Source organism: Hesperophylax consimilis, chromosome 16 (assembly GCF_061612785.1).
Source record: "Hesperophylax consimilis isolate HC1 chromosome 16, BYU_Hcon_1.0, whole genome shotgun sequence".
Lineage (NCBI taxonomy): Eukaryota > Metazoa > Arthropoda > Insecta > Trichoptera > Limnephilidae > Hesperophylax > Hesperophylax consimilis.
This window is the reverse complement of record NC_142851.1, coordinates 6,483,595-6,497,932: the sequence shown is the minus strand read 5'-3', so window position 1 is coordinate 6,497,932 and position 14,338 is coordinate 6,483,595. Positions and strand designations below refer to the sequence as shown.

Here is a 14,338-nt window from a genome sequence, read left to right as displayed (position 1 = left end):
TCTCTGGTCTGGAGCCCCTAAATACCTGAAAAAAACCCTTGACTCTGTGCAGAAACGGGCGGTCCGTTTGATAGATTCCCCAATCTTAACAAGCGGACTGCAATCTTTAGAGCACAGGCGTCAGGTAGGTATGCTGTCCTTGTTCTATCGGTATTACAATGGAAGATGCTCTGAGGAACTAGCGTCATTGATCCCTTCGGCACCGGTGCATAGTCGGGATACACGCCAAACGCGCGCCCAACATCTGTACACAGTTGACACTTGTCACATGAGAACGGGTCGCTTCTACGATTCGTTCTTAAGTTCAACAGCTCGGCTGTGGAACGAACTGCCGGCCTCTGTGTTTCCTCCCTCCTACAACATGGGACTCTTCAAGACCCATGTTCACTCCTTCCTCTCCACAAAAAGACCCTCCACACAGCATCCCCAAAGATGACATAGGCCCTGAGGGAAATTATTTTCTTCAGGGCCTCCTGTGTGGAGTAAATATAAAAAAAAAACAAGTAAATGCACAGCATTTATAACAAGTTTCTCGTCAACTCTTTTTAAAGTTATTATAGTGATTTGTTTTAGGGGTATGCAGTGTGTTTCGCTACCCCTTCTTTAGCCAACGTTTCGGACAGCATTGTAAATCACTATAATACTTTTGGCCGTGAAAATCTCCAACTTTAAAATTTATTTTTAAAATAATAATAATATATCTAAACATTTGTCATACCGAAACGTTAATTACATGAAATTCTCTCGATAGAAAAAATCGCTAAGCTCCGAAAATTATGAAAAACAAGTTTTTTTCTGTTATTTAATATTTTATATGCATAAATTCACAGTGAATCTTTAAATTTAACTAAAGCATTTGACTAGAGATTTTTGCTCTCTGTCAAACAAGTCGTGTTTTATTAAATATTTTCACCATTTTCGCCTAATTATTATCGTTTTTTTTAATATTAGCGCGCTCCCTCTAACATTCGTATTGACATTTATACCTTTCAAACCATCTTTGAACGCTTACTACGGGGCCTTAAAAACTGCGAGTAGAGCAACACATCTTGGCCTTTGAAATAATCGAGCATTTTTTATATGCCTTTTCATAACCTCAGAAAAAAATAGGCCTATAAAAACATCTTTAAAGTTAAAAATCTCCTACTTACCCCTTTTCGGTTGTGTTTTTATTGTATAATGTAGTTAATTAAGTTCTGTACAAAATGATCATAAAACATCTAAATATTTGTGCCTAAACTTCACAAAATAAAATTAAAAAACACTTTTTGGCGATGTTTTTTCTTGCATAAATCAAAACAGGAGGCTTGTGTTAAGCGGGAATTTAAACCTTATCGCCATCTACATACGGAGTGTTATTGCAAGCTGGCGATTCCAAATGTTGCACGTCGCGGTGCATCGCCTTAAGTTATGTTTACTTCAGACCCTTTTTGGTTTTTAATTATCTGCCCAAAGGATAAAGACGGTTGTCCCAAGACAAGCGGGAATTTAAACCTTATCGCCATCTACATACGGAGTGTTATTGCAAGCTGGCGATTCCAAATGTTGCACGTCGCGGTGCATCGCCTTAAGTTATGTTTACTTCAGACCCTTTTTGGTTTTTAATTATCTGCCCAAAGGATAAAGACGGTTGTCCCAAGACAATGTAACGAAGTTATTCAATCTCAAAATGCCGGATTTTTCATAATAACACCATTATTATGTTCCGTAATTTTGATGAGGGTGTTTTTTTTTTAAAGATCACCTAAACTTTTCCTTATATATTCTGCATAGATTTCGATAGGTTGGTGCCATAAACGATACATTGGTAATGAATGACATAATATGACGGGGCTGCGAAAAGGGCTTGGAATAAACTTCAGGGTTTACAAATCAAATATTTATAATAATGAATAAGTTCAGATACAATTCGGATGTCTATGGATATGATCTTTTGTTTTAGTAGCCAAGTGAATATGTAATACGCAGTAGTACGGTACTGTAGAAAACCGACATTTTCTCTGTCTTCATCGAGTGTAAAACAGATGGATTATTTCACTAAATATCCTTAAATCGTGATATCTGGATCTAGACATCTGAGGTATGGAAACAGTCTCTGCCGATCCGGCCCGCCACACAGTAGGTGGGCAAATGCATCCGCTGTCAAGAACTCACCCCCATGAACCCGGGCACCCCTGCTAAGACACCAAGCGAAGCGAACCACTTGGGGTGACCTAAGGCAGAGGTATTGGTTATTGTGCCCTTGAGGTGATTTTCTCACTAAAACGGCGCTATACAAATAATACAACCATTATTATTATTATTATAAACAAAATCGAAGCAATTCAAAACCATTTCCTAAAATATCTTTGTTACAAGTCATTTCTAAGATTTAATAATTATGCAGAGGCAGCTTCATACTTTAAAATTGATTCACTGAGTGTACGAAGACATCATAAGGATGCACTATTCCTGTATAAAGTAGTTAACAATAATATTCAACGCCCAGAGTTGCTAAATAAGATTCAATTCAATGTACCTACGCGTTCAACACGCTCTTCTGTCCTGAACAGACTATGCAATAATTACAATAGCGCATTATCCAAGGTGGATATTTTTCAATTGCGAACTTACCAAATACAAGAGGTCCATAAAAGAACATTTCTCTGATGGTTTGTGAATAATGTTATGTCTCTATTGTTTATATTTCTATTATGATTTGATTTATATCTACAACCTCTCTCCGTGACTATAAATGAATTGTTTTGTAATTTTTCGTTTTATATAATCTTTTGTTTTGTATAAATCTTTGAATTCGTATTCCTTTCTTACAAATTTAATTTACTTATTCCTTATTATGCTGTCTCAGTAGAGGTAAAGTCACAAGGAAGAAATCTATAATTGTTTTTTTTTGGCTATATAGTACAAACTGTAATAAATGTAAACTTTCTATTTCCCGAAAATTAATAAATAATTATTATCCAATAAATGGTTCCCGGGGGCGGTACCCATGACCGCCTCCCACACATTTTTAATGAGAAAAATAAAATTAAAATCCATTGATTAATTTCAGTTGGCCAAAAAATTTACATCTTTGAAAATATTTTTTATGCATTATTAACTATTTATATTTATTTTCAGTTACATTGTTCAGAAAAACGAAAAAAATATAGTCGGTACCATTAAATAGTTTTATCAGTAGCATTCAATTATCATGTTAAGACCTGTTAGATTTCCTTAGAATAAGAATCCGTCCACAGGGCCTGAAGACGAATACTTTTTCAAACAAAACAAGAAATTAATTTATTAAATTATTAACTTCGCAATGAAAGATTTATATCGAAATCCCAAATACTTTGTATTGAAGTGGCGTGAATAAAGTAATTAATTTTTTAGCTATAATTTATTTAAAAAATAATACGAAGTGTAACCTTTTTCCACTTGTTTTGTTATTACCAGAACCATAGAATAACACAAGAAATGCCTTGTGTGCATGTTTCGTGATCCAAATATATACCCAATCGAGGCTTAAATTTCTTAATACAAAACTGAGTTTAAGAAAATCAAATGGGATGGAGATCTACGATAATAGGCGAGTGTAAGTGAGACAGACTGCTGGGCCATTGGGATAAATGGAACATTTGTTTCCATTCAAATTTGAAAAGAAGGCAATTCTAGTTTTATTCTATAACTATCTAATATTGAATAATTTTAAACTAATATTTTGACAGAAGCACTTTGAAGATGTCGCGAAATATGATGAAAGCGATACATTAAAAAATATGAAAAAAATGTTTAAAAGTTGTATAGGTATAGGTACCTGGTGTTATTAATTAAAAGTTGAATAGGTATAGGTACTTGGTGTTATTAATTAAAAACATATCACAATTAATGGAATTCCACTGCAAATAAATAGAAAAAAAAACAAACCTAACCTATCATAGTGTATGTATTATTTAGGCAATAAAGGGTGTTCGGAGGTAAAGTGCACAAACTTCGGGAGGTGATTCTACATGACAGAACAAGTAAAAAATAAATAACTTTGTATTAATAAAATGAAATAAATAGCCATCTTTGGACCATTCCTTAAAAACACATTGTTAAGTGCAGGAGTGTAATTGTCAACCTTTGGAGAGAGTAGATCAAATATCTTGCCTTAAAATTAATTATAGATTGAAATCTTAAATGGAACAATCATATTACCAGAGATGTGCTTTATTTCAAATAAATCCATTTCAAATGCAAAATGCAAAATGGGTATTCTCCATTTTGCATTTTAAATGCTTTTCTAAAAACCATTTTGCATTTTAAATGCTTTTCTCAATGCATTTTCCATTTTAAATGCTTTTTTCCAACATTCTTCCTACTGTCTCCACTCTTTTTTTTCATAAGCCCCAAATATCAGTCGGTCCTCAACCTCGCTATGAGAGATAATTTACATTTGTCAAGTTGCTACCTGGAAGGAGCCCTGGCAATTGAGTGATACCATTACAAAAAATACTGATTCAAATACTGAACATGGCCATGACGCTGTAATATTAAATGTTAGATAGCAGTTTCTATGTTTTTACGTTGGCAACATTAGTCCCGCGCAAATTTTTTGTGGTTTCATAATCTGTAGTCGTGGTGTTTTTGGATTTACTATCATGTAATATGTTTGTTCTACATTGATGTCCATTATTAAATGGCAAAATTGTTTAAAACTTCTGTAATTATTTTATTTGTTTGACCTGAGAAACCATTTTGCATTTTCAAATGGAAAAGTTTTGACCCATTTCCATTTTGCATTTCAAATGGTTTTGGGTACCCATTTTGCACGTCTCTGCATATTACTATACTAAAAAACAATATAAGAAAGCTAGCCTTCATCTTCAAGACTAAGAAATATATTGGACATAGTTACACTTAAAACTGTAAATAATGCTCTTGTTCAATCAATGCATAGTTACACTTATAACTGTACATTATGCTCTTGCTTAATCAATGCATAGCTACACTCTTAAAACTGTACATTATGCTCTTGTTTAATCAATGCATAGTTACACTTAACACTGTATATTATGCTCTTGTTCAATCAATGCTTTCTTATAATTTTGTCTGCCGGGGTTCTTGTCACAAGACTACCCTAGAGCATTTAAATGTTGCACAAATATAAATTTTAAAAATAATGTAAGTACAAGAATTTTTTTTTTGTATTATTTAGATTCTGTAAATTTTTCAACAACATTGTTACTGCCAAAGATCACAACTATTGCACAGCACTAGAATGGGTTCTTCTTTAATATATCAGCCGGTGAATACCAGAACATCCTTCGGACAAAGCAGTTTTTCTAGTATAGCTCCGTTTCCTTATGATGTGCTTAGTGAAAAAACAAAAACTATAGGTACGTTAAATATATTCAAGAAAATGGTCAAATATTCTTTACTATCTGAGAGTGCTGATTTTGGATTACCCATGTTGTCACTTATGTCATATTTCACTTACATGCTATACTTATTTATTATTATTAACTTATTAATAAGTACTTAATTTACTTATTATTATTATAATATCATCTACTTATTATTATTATAATATCATCTACTTAATTTATGTACACATGTACATAATATTATTTACCAATAATTATTTTCTTATTATTGTGTACTTAATTTTCTAATATTTATTTAATTACAGCCCAGCTGTAATTTTAGTTTAATAACTGTAGTGTTTGTTTTTGAAATAATTTCGTAGGTTCGTGATCTCAATATTATGTTGAGTTCATATGTATGTTTTGTTGTTGTTATTTACTATAATTGTGAGGCTGCACATCTTGACACAGGAGTTCCCTAATGAGATGAGCGGCTTATGATTTTGTTGTAATACCATTTTTGAATAAACAATGTCTTCTAAAAATGCTTGAATGCGTGAGGGCAAAACCTCCTAGATCACAAGGCCGGGACACTCATTCAAAGCAGCCTCCTAACTTGTATGGGATTTAAATAAAATTTCGTTTCAATTTATTCTTATTTATTAAAACATCTTCCAAAGTTTTAATTAATTTAAAAAAATAAATTTTTTGGAGGTTCTCATATAAGTTAGGAGGCTGATTTGATTCAGTGTCCCAGCCTTATGATCTAGGAGGTTTTGATGAGGGCCACCAAAAGTTGATGGAATAAATTGTCAACGACAACGAGTCAGCTCGATCAGATGTCGGAAAGTGGGTTAATTTAATTTTTTTTAAAAACAACAGTAACCGGATAAAACAGAACATAATAAATGAATAGACTAGTTTGTTATTTGTTTGATTTTTATCTTCAATGTTCTGTTTTGTGATGAAACCAAAAAGCACACTTACTTGGCTAATTAATTGTCCTATGTGGGCGCACTTAGGCTCCTTGCCATCTATCCACGTGATCTGATCTCCTCGGATAGTCTTCAGGTCACTCCGCCGCGCGCTGTTCACCAGCTGGCCATCCTGCGGACAAACAGTAAACACCGGTAAATTCAAATCTCAAGCAAGCAGTACAAATAATCTACACTTGAGGATCGAAGTAGAATAAAATTGTAAATTCGAATCTCGACAGTCGGAAACTTCAAAATTTAGATTTGAATATTGGTTGAAAAATATAAAAATTGATCCAGATCTTCAAAAGACCAGTATTGTAAGATGGAGGAAACATAAGAGCTGAGATAGCAAGAGAAGTCTTGCAAAAGCATCAACCACATCTTCATATAAATTTCGTACACATTTTCGAATGCCCTTCCATATAGGTATAATCAAAATTAAAAAAAAATAAAGCTTTCAATTCACAAATGAAACAACTACTAGATAAATAAACCTAACACAATCAGGGATCGAATTTTACGCAACTTTTGATTATGTGAAACTATTAGTAGTAATTGATTAAGTATTAATTATAACATGTACTTATTAGTAATTAATTAATAAAGTAGATTTTTTTTAACACACCCTCTGGAAATATTATATCAGCTTTTGAAATATTTTAATTAAATAGTGAAAAGTATTGTTGCATTTCATTATTAGAAATGTTAATGTAGCCAGCGATTCTGTGTACCACCTACCAGTTAAGTAAATGTATAAATGTTAAGTTTATTTTTTCTATTCCGAAGATATAATTATAATTTTAGGGACTATATAAAATTACATTACACTGTACAGTTAAAATATAGCGATAAAAATAAAATATTTCTTAATCCCCCTCCCTAGGGAGTCTAGTGCTGAGGCGGACTAAAGTTATTTAATTCTAAGTTTATTTTAAATATAAAATAATATATTGTCGTTACGTGCAGCACTTTGAAAGATTTCAAACTGAGAAATAATATAAATAATGATGTCAACCATTGGTATTTTACAGATATGAATAGATAATATTTAAATGAAAAAAATAGATAAATCTAATTAACTAAATACAATTACAAAAAACTTTCCACTATTTGACGGAATACAATATAAATAAATATCTTTCTGATTTGTTTAGTAGTGATAACAAACTACTTTAACATTAATGGCAGGGCGTATAAAATACAATAATGAAATTTACCTTCCGCAGTGGTTGAAATGATTTCTATTTGGCAAAAATGTTGGTTTCTATTTCCAGTAGTGCTAGTGCTGTTTGTAAATCACAACATTCAAATACCGCAGACAATAGCAAAATAAGCAATTATAATTATCACAGCAATAACAAGTACTCACAATTATATAAACTTACTACAATATTTACTAATATCTCAAAACCAATAATAATTCAAAAGCAAAACATTTAGGACGGGTTGTTTCGGAGAATTTGAACAATTCGTCAAATTTCAACGTTCATTTTCAAGTTCTGTGAAAGATTTTTTCAAGTTCTGTTTTTATTTCAGTTTTTTCAAGTAACTAGCCTACAATGATATAATAACAGAATTTGAATAGGACTTTCACAGAACGCGAAAATGAACGTTGAAATTTGATGAATTGTTCAAATTCTCCCAAACAACCCGTCCTTAGATCATAAACTTGTAATAAATATATGATTTGTGACCAAACAATATTGTTACATTTTTAGTTTAAGTAAAACCCAGTGAAGTTACATCATGGTAAAACCTCACAACATTTACACAATATTGTGAACCTGTACAGCTTGACACACTAAACTTTACAGGAAGAACAAATGAATGAACTATTTGTTAAATCCATAGATTTTTTGTATTGCAATGCCACAAAAAAAATTGACAGAAACAATAAAACAGTGGGTAGGTACCTAAAATTGATAAGTAGGTACCAATAAGATTCAAGCTAAAGGGTCAATTAATATCAGAAAGAGCTGTTAGAGAACTAAAGTTGAATTGGTTTAATTTGAATTGGAATTATTCAAAGTTCAATGCAGAAGTCAATAGTCCAACGCAGGGGGGTATAACTCTGATCGAAAATTGGAACCGAAAGATTGTGACGACATATGATTGCTAAACTATATCCAGCAATAGAAAACTCTGAAAGTCTATGGAATAAACTTTCAAAGTTTTTCATTGTTGTATAATAGCAGGGGTTCCCAGCCTTTTTATACTCTAGAGCACATTCTAAAATATCGGTAGGGTGGCGGGCACCACCTATTCTTAATCGACAAACGCGGGGCAGCAATCGCAATCAAAATGACAACAATGCGGTTCCAGGCGGGGAATGCTATTTGCACATCACTCCTTGTACACGCCGAAAACCCGAAGTGAGCCGATGATCGCCGAACCGATCGGGACGGTACGAGCATGTGACTACTGTCAGTTTGGCAGTCGGGGCCATGCTTATTGCTTTCACTGACAGACAGAGCTGGCAGAGTCATGTGCCATGTGTTTTGGCGCCTTCGGTGTTCATCGGCTCAGTTCGTGGCGTTCGTTCACTTAAGGTTTTCTGCGTGTAAAAGGAGTGATGTGCAAATAGAACTCTCCGTTCCAGGCTAACGTGAAGAGTGCAGTCTGGCTCGCCGCTAGACAGGTTGCGACGAGTACTGTCAGCAAAAGAACCACTCATACATACAATATTGCAAACATACAAACGTATTTAATAAACCTAGGCACTCAAAAAATTAAAACTATAACAAATAAATAAAAATATTTCATATTTTTAATTAATGTTCATGAAAAAATTATTACACTGTCGAATAGTGGCGGGCACATACAAATCGTTCCGCGGGCACCATGGCGCCCGCGGGCACGGGGTTGGGAACCCCTGGTGTATAATATAATAAGTAGGCTCCGAATGAGAATTGTACTATCTATGGTTTTTAGGATGAATTTGTTTCATACAAAAAGCCCGAAGATATCGATCTAGTGAGTGGTTTATTTATGGTCCAGTGGATGTAATGCAGTTCGGAAGTATTTGAATCTCACAGCGCTTACTACTTGGGCTTTGTATATTGAAAAAAAACACATACATAAATAATATATATATATATATATTTTTTCATGAAAATAATAATTTATTTTAAGGTAAAATTTAAAGAGTACCTGCTATTGACTAAACAAAAAACTATGCATTAAAATGTTTTAGTGAAATTATTAAATATAAAATTAATTCATGCATCAGTGTTTTAGCTAAAAAACCAAATACAAAAGATTTCTGCAAAATAAATAGCTAGGATACCAATGTGAACAGATTCTGAGGGGATTAATGTCATATAAAATGTCAGTTACTGTCAAAGGGGGCAAGATAAATAATTATGGAAATTAAGAATGAAAGCAGTTTATTGACTTTTATGTTATAAACTTTATCTTCTTTTCCAGGTACCTACATAAGCACTCGAGAATATTGTAAATTTTCGTTTGAAGAATTCAGTACAGAAGATAAGCATCTTATCAACTGAAAAGCAAAGCAAATATAAATTATAAGTGGAAGGCAATCAATTAGTGTTAATTAGGGACAGCAATTATTAGAAACAATACTAGTTTCGTCTAAAAGTTTTATAAAATTCTTGATTGGATATTATATGACCAGTTTGAAACTCTTTAGACAATTTTAATCTCAAAACAGCAAACATTCATTTTTCAATATAAAACATATTGAAGTTCAAATTTGTTTTCAAAACTGGATCAGTACTAAAATCACTTTTATCAACAACTATCAAGCAATAGGATTGAATAAATTTACAATGACATACCATTATTGTTAGTCATCTCGTTATTCAGCTATAGCTCTTCAACTATGCAAATGAGAAAATCAATCAATAAATAGAAACTCCTACAAGTGTTTGTAAACAATTACGTAATAAATTCGTTAGTTGTTAGAACAGAGAATAAAATTTTACAATTTACAAGTACATGAAATAAATCCAAAGATTATATTAGCAGGTCGTAAAAGGTAAACAATGATGGGGAAAGTTTTCCTAACCTTAAACACTCCTGCGGAATACATGTCCAGGACTTCGTGTAGAACTTCGTATCCCTTATCACAACCCAGGAAGTTGTCCAACACACACAGCCCGTAAGTATTCATGTCTCTTATCACACTCCTACATATTTCTTCCAACGCTTCCGTATTTTCATCTTCTACACCGAAATTGTTTTTGTTGTGCAAGAACGGGGGCTGGCCAGAGCTATATTCTCCATTTAAAGAAATCTCGGGATATTCCTTAAAGGCATGCCTATTCGCTGGAAGAACACTCTCCCCCGGCATAGGCATGATTGTTTTTGTATTATTCACAGACGTATTGGCACAGGTGACGTCCTTCGAAGAAATTTCACTAGGCTCGGGGTTTGGTCTGTCGGACTTGAGTTTGAAATCATAAGAGGTTAAAACCTCCGCACTAGAACTTAATATTTCTGTCTCGGCAGATCCTTCAAATACTATTGTATTATTACTGGCGTTTAACTCCCGAAATGACACTTCGTCCGTCTTATTATCGCGAAAATTCCGAAGAGCGGAAGGAACATTTTTTTCTTTGATAACTTTTTTACACTCGGCCTTATGCCTTTTCCAATCTAATTTTTGATGTTCTTGACTACAATAAAAAGTTAATTTACAACGCGAACAGCGGAGAAGTTTATTACTGATACCGCAAACCTCACACGCGGCCCCGGCTGCCGAATTCATTCTGCCTTCCCGATGTACAACACAATTCGAAGTTTGACAAGCAAGGCACAAAAAACTTAGCAGACCGGCCATATCTGAAATCTACTTCAAATTCAAACGTAACACTTATTTACATATTACTTTTCTGATTTTATTACGAGACAATGTCATAAAAAGTAAAGGAAAAATTAAAAAAAAAATTAAAATAATTTTTGCATCATTTATTATGTATAAATCCGTTAGATTAAGGTTTAAATTAATAAAGAACGCTGGCAGGAAAACGGGCAGGTACGAAGCCATTTAAGGATGTCAAACTCGATAACGCGGCAAATTTAAAACGTTTTCGTACTCAGTAAAGTTGAAAGAGAAAAGTGTAAAATTCTGTAATCGTCGATATATTATTATATTTACTTTTGAGGTTCAGATTGGGGGGCTGCGTGGTTGCATTAGTAAACAGTGCATGATTTCTAAAATCTTTAGCCATTCAGGATATAAATACTACAGTCCCTTCAAAAACATGAATAATTATTGTAATACATACAGAATCTCTAAATAGTATAAAACTGTCTCTAAATAGTATAAAACACGCGTCTGTCTATTTGTGTGCTTAGTTCTTCTAAACTACGCAACGGATTTTCACTATCATTTAGAGTATTTATTCTGAAAGGTTTATATTTATGTGATATGCAAATTTTATTGATAGAAAGTAGAGAGAAGTCGATGTTTTATAAACAAGTCGCCAAACAAATGTTTTCGCGCTTACTTTAGAGCGCTGGTTAAACTAAACAAAAATAAAGTACTACCAAATTGTATATCTTAAAAAGGGCTTTAAGAAAAGTTCACAGTAATTGTCTATCTCCTAAGGATAACCCCCAGCAACCTCGGGTACACGTCAGCTAGTCAATTATAAAATTTGTCTGAGGGATAGATATACATAATATAAATTTTTAACCTTTTCTCTTTACTGATATGGACTATTTCTTTCTATATCCTTCAATTGATTAATTTGTATACATTACCTTTACAAATAAATAGCTAACTTACTCTTCCGCAGGAACAGACAGAATCTGAACAACGATGAAAATTTTTTTTTACCTTAGGGAACAAAATAAAAATATACTTGTGAGAGCAGTTTTAACTTTGTACTTTATTCTTTATATGCCAAAGTTCTTATTAAGATAGATTTCAGAGCAAACTCTATGGCGAAATGATGCTGAATTAGTGTTGCTGCGACAACATTATGCACTACACAAATATTCAGTAGCTTATACAAACACAATGATACTGAAGCGCTGTATCTGACTGCGTCAGTACCGCTGTGTTCTTATAAGCTCCTGTAAATTTGTATAGCGCATAATACCGTCGCTCTGTCGCAGCGACACTAATGCAACATCACTGTTGTCATAGACTCTGTGTTCGGAACTCTACCTTTAGTCGTACTTTTACCAAGCCTGGATCACGTGAAAATGCAAACTTGGAGAACAGCTATTTTGCGGGCGACAGCCTGCAAATGTTGACAAACATACTGAATTAATAACCTGAACAAAATGTTAATTTGTGTTACAGCAATATGCAACCCAGGATTCATTGTTTCAAACACTTAAGCATAAGAAAGGTCATTAGCAGTTGTCCTTGAAGTTGAACCATGGTCTTATATTCTGCATTATTACCAAACTAAGACAAGTTGTTTCACAGAATTTGAACAATTCATCAAATTAACCTTCCAGCGGGCGCGCTGTCGTCAAATTTACGACAGACGCGCCTTATCGCTTCCCCCACTCTTTCCACTTAGTTGTAAGCATCGAGCTTCGAGCTATGCTAGAGTCAAATCAAATGTCAAACATTTACCGCAAGATATAAATGTTTTTCTCAAAGTGAGTTACGGTAGGGCAGTTGAACCGATGACAGAAGAAGAAAACATAAGCTTTCCAAAACTCGGTGTTTGTCGGTTATGTGCACTGGATAAGAAAAGATCCTCAGCATCAATGAAGTATTGCCGTTGCCAGTCCTTTACATGCAAGAACCATTCTTCAGTTGAGGTGGTTTGTAACAATTGTAAGGATGAGAATATTGATTCTGACTATATAGGTCGATAACAAATTTTGTTTTGAAATATTAAAATGTTTAGAGTGTTGCTTCGTTTTTTTTAAGAAAGTCAATTTTTTTTTTTTAAGTACTGCCTATTATCATTCTTCATATCCTTAAAAAAATTCCCTAACATTTGTATAAAGAAAACACCACTTACATGGAGAAAACTTGATGACGTAAAATTTACGACAAGCGCCCGCTCAATGGAAATTTCTCAACGCGCCCGCTGGAAGGTTAAATTGAAAGTTCATATTCAAGTTCTGTTACAATCCGAATACTGTGAAGCAACTAGCCCTTGATGATATAATAATGGAACATGAATTTAAACTTTGATAAATTGTTCAAATTCTGTGAAACTCGTCCTTAGAGGGGTAGGCATAAAAATTTTAACCGCTTGATTTTAAACTTTCAAGATTTAAGAAAGATTCTGATTTTACCTTTCCTTTCGCCCAGAACAGGTTACACATAATGAGGTAGGTAATATGAAGCATTTACTTTTCCGACTTTATGTCCGGGTTAAATCTTCCCCACAGGAAAAACTAAACCCTTCCACACACAATATACAAAGTAAATTATGGTGCCTACTAACATTGTTGCTTTTTTTTGTATGGAAATGTAAAAATATTTTTCAATAAACGCTGATTTATCGGCACTGAACTGAACTGAAAAAGAACTAGGGAGAATTCCCTAAGCATTACATATCTGCCCGACAAACCCCCGTAACATTTGGTGTCGTCATAAAATTGGCAATACATTTTTTTGAGTACTGGTTGTTATGAAGCGGTGTTAAGTCTTATTTAAAAGTAATTATTTAAAACACCTCTTCAGAACAAGTACCATTCATAGCATTAATTTTGATTAAAATTATAGAGAGCACGGTCTGGCAACAAATAGACCGCCGGGCAGTCTATTGTTTGTTTCCGTTTCCTTTCGCGGGGTACTCTGGAATTGTTACACGAGCGGGACGGCCGTGTAATGATCGCACAGTCAATTAGATTATAATTCATTTTTACCCTGGATGGGCGATCGTATTAAAAAAGTGTACATCAGTATTCCTGATGCGGGTTATTCGGTTCTTTTTTACAAAAACCAAGTCGGTGCAGGCTCTATTAAATAAACGTCCGTATAATGGATGACCATGTGTGTGTTCGTGAAGATCACAAATAATGTTCTACTGAAGTTTATATACGCGATCCCTTGCAAATCGTTATTCCGCGGACTCCGGGAAATGA

At 33.7% G+C, this 14,338-nt stretch overlaps 1 protein-coding gene across 1 annotated transcript in view; it reads right to left on the bottom strand.

The window, feature by feature from the left end:
- The window catches only part of LOC149416601 (egl nine homolog 1-like), a 79,949-nt gene extending 68,846 nt beyond the window's left edge, over nucleotides 1-11,103 (bottom strand). The window contains exons 1-2 of the mRNA XM_089640831.1: nucleotides 10,338-11,103; nucleotides 6,318-6,437 (exon numbers count right to left, since the gene is read on the bottom strand). Of these exons, the coding sequence (XP_089496957.1) occupies nucleotides 6,318-6,437; nucleotides 10,338-11,039 (822 nt within the window). The 5' untranslated portion in view covers nucleotides 11,040-11,103. The remainder of the gene's footprint in view (nucleotides 1-6,317; nucleotides 6,438-10,337) is intronic.
- Between the last annotated feature and the right edge of the window lie 3,235 nt (nucleotides 11,104-14,338).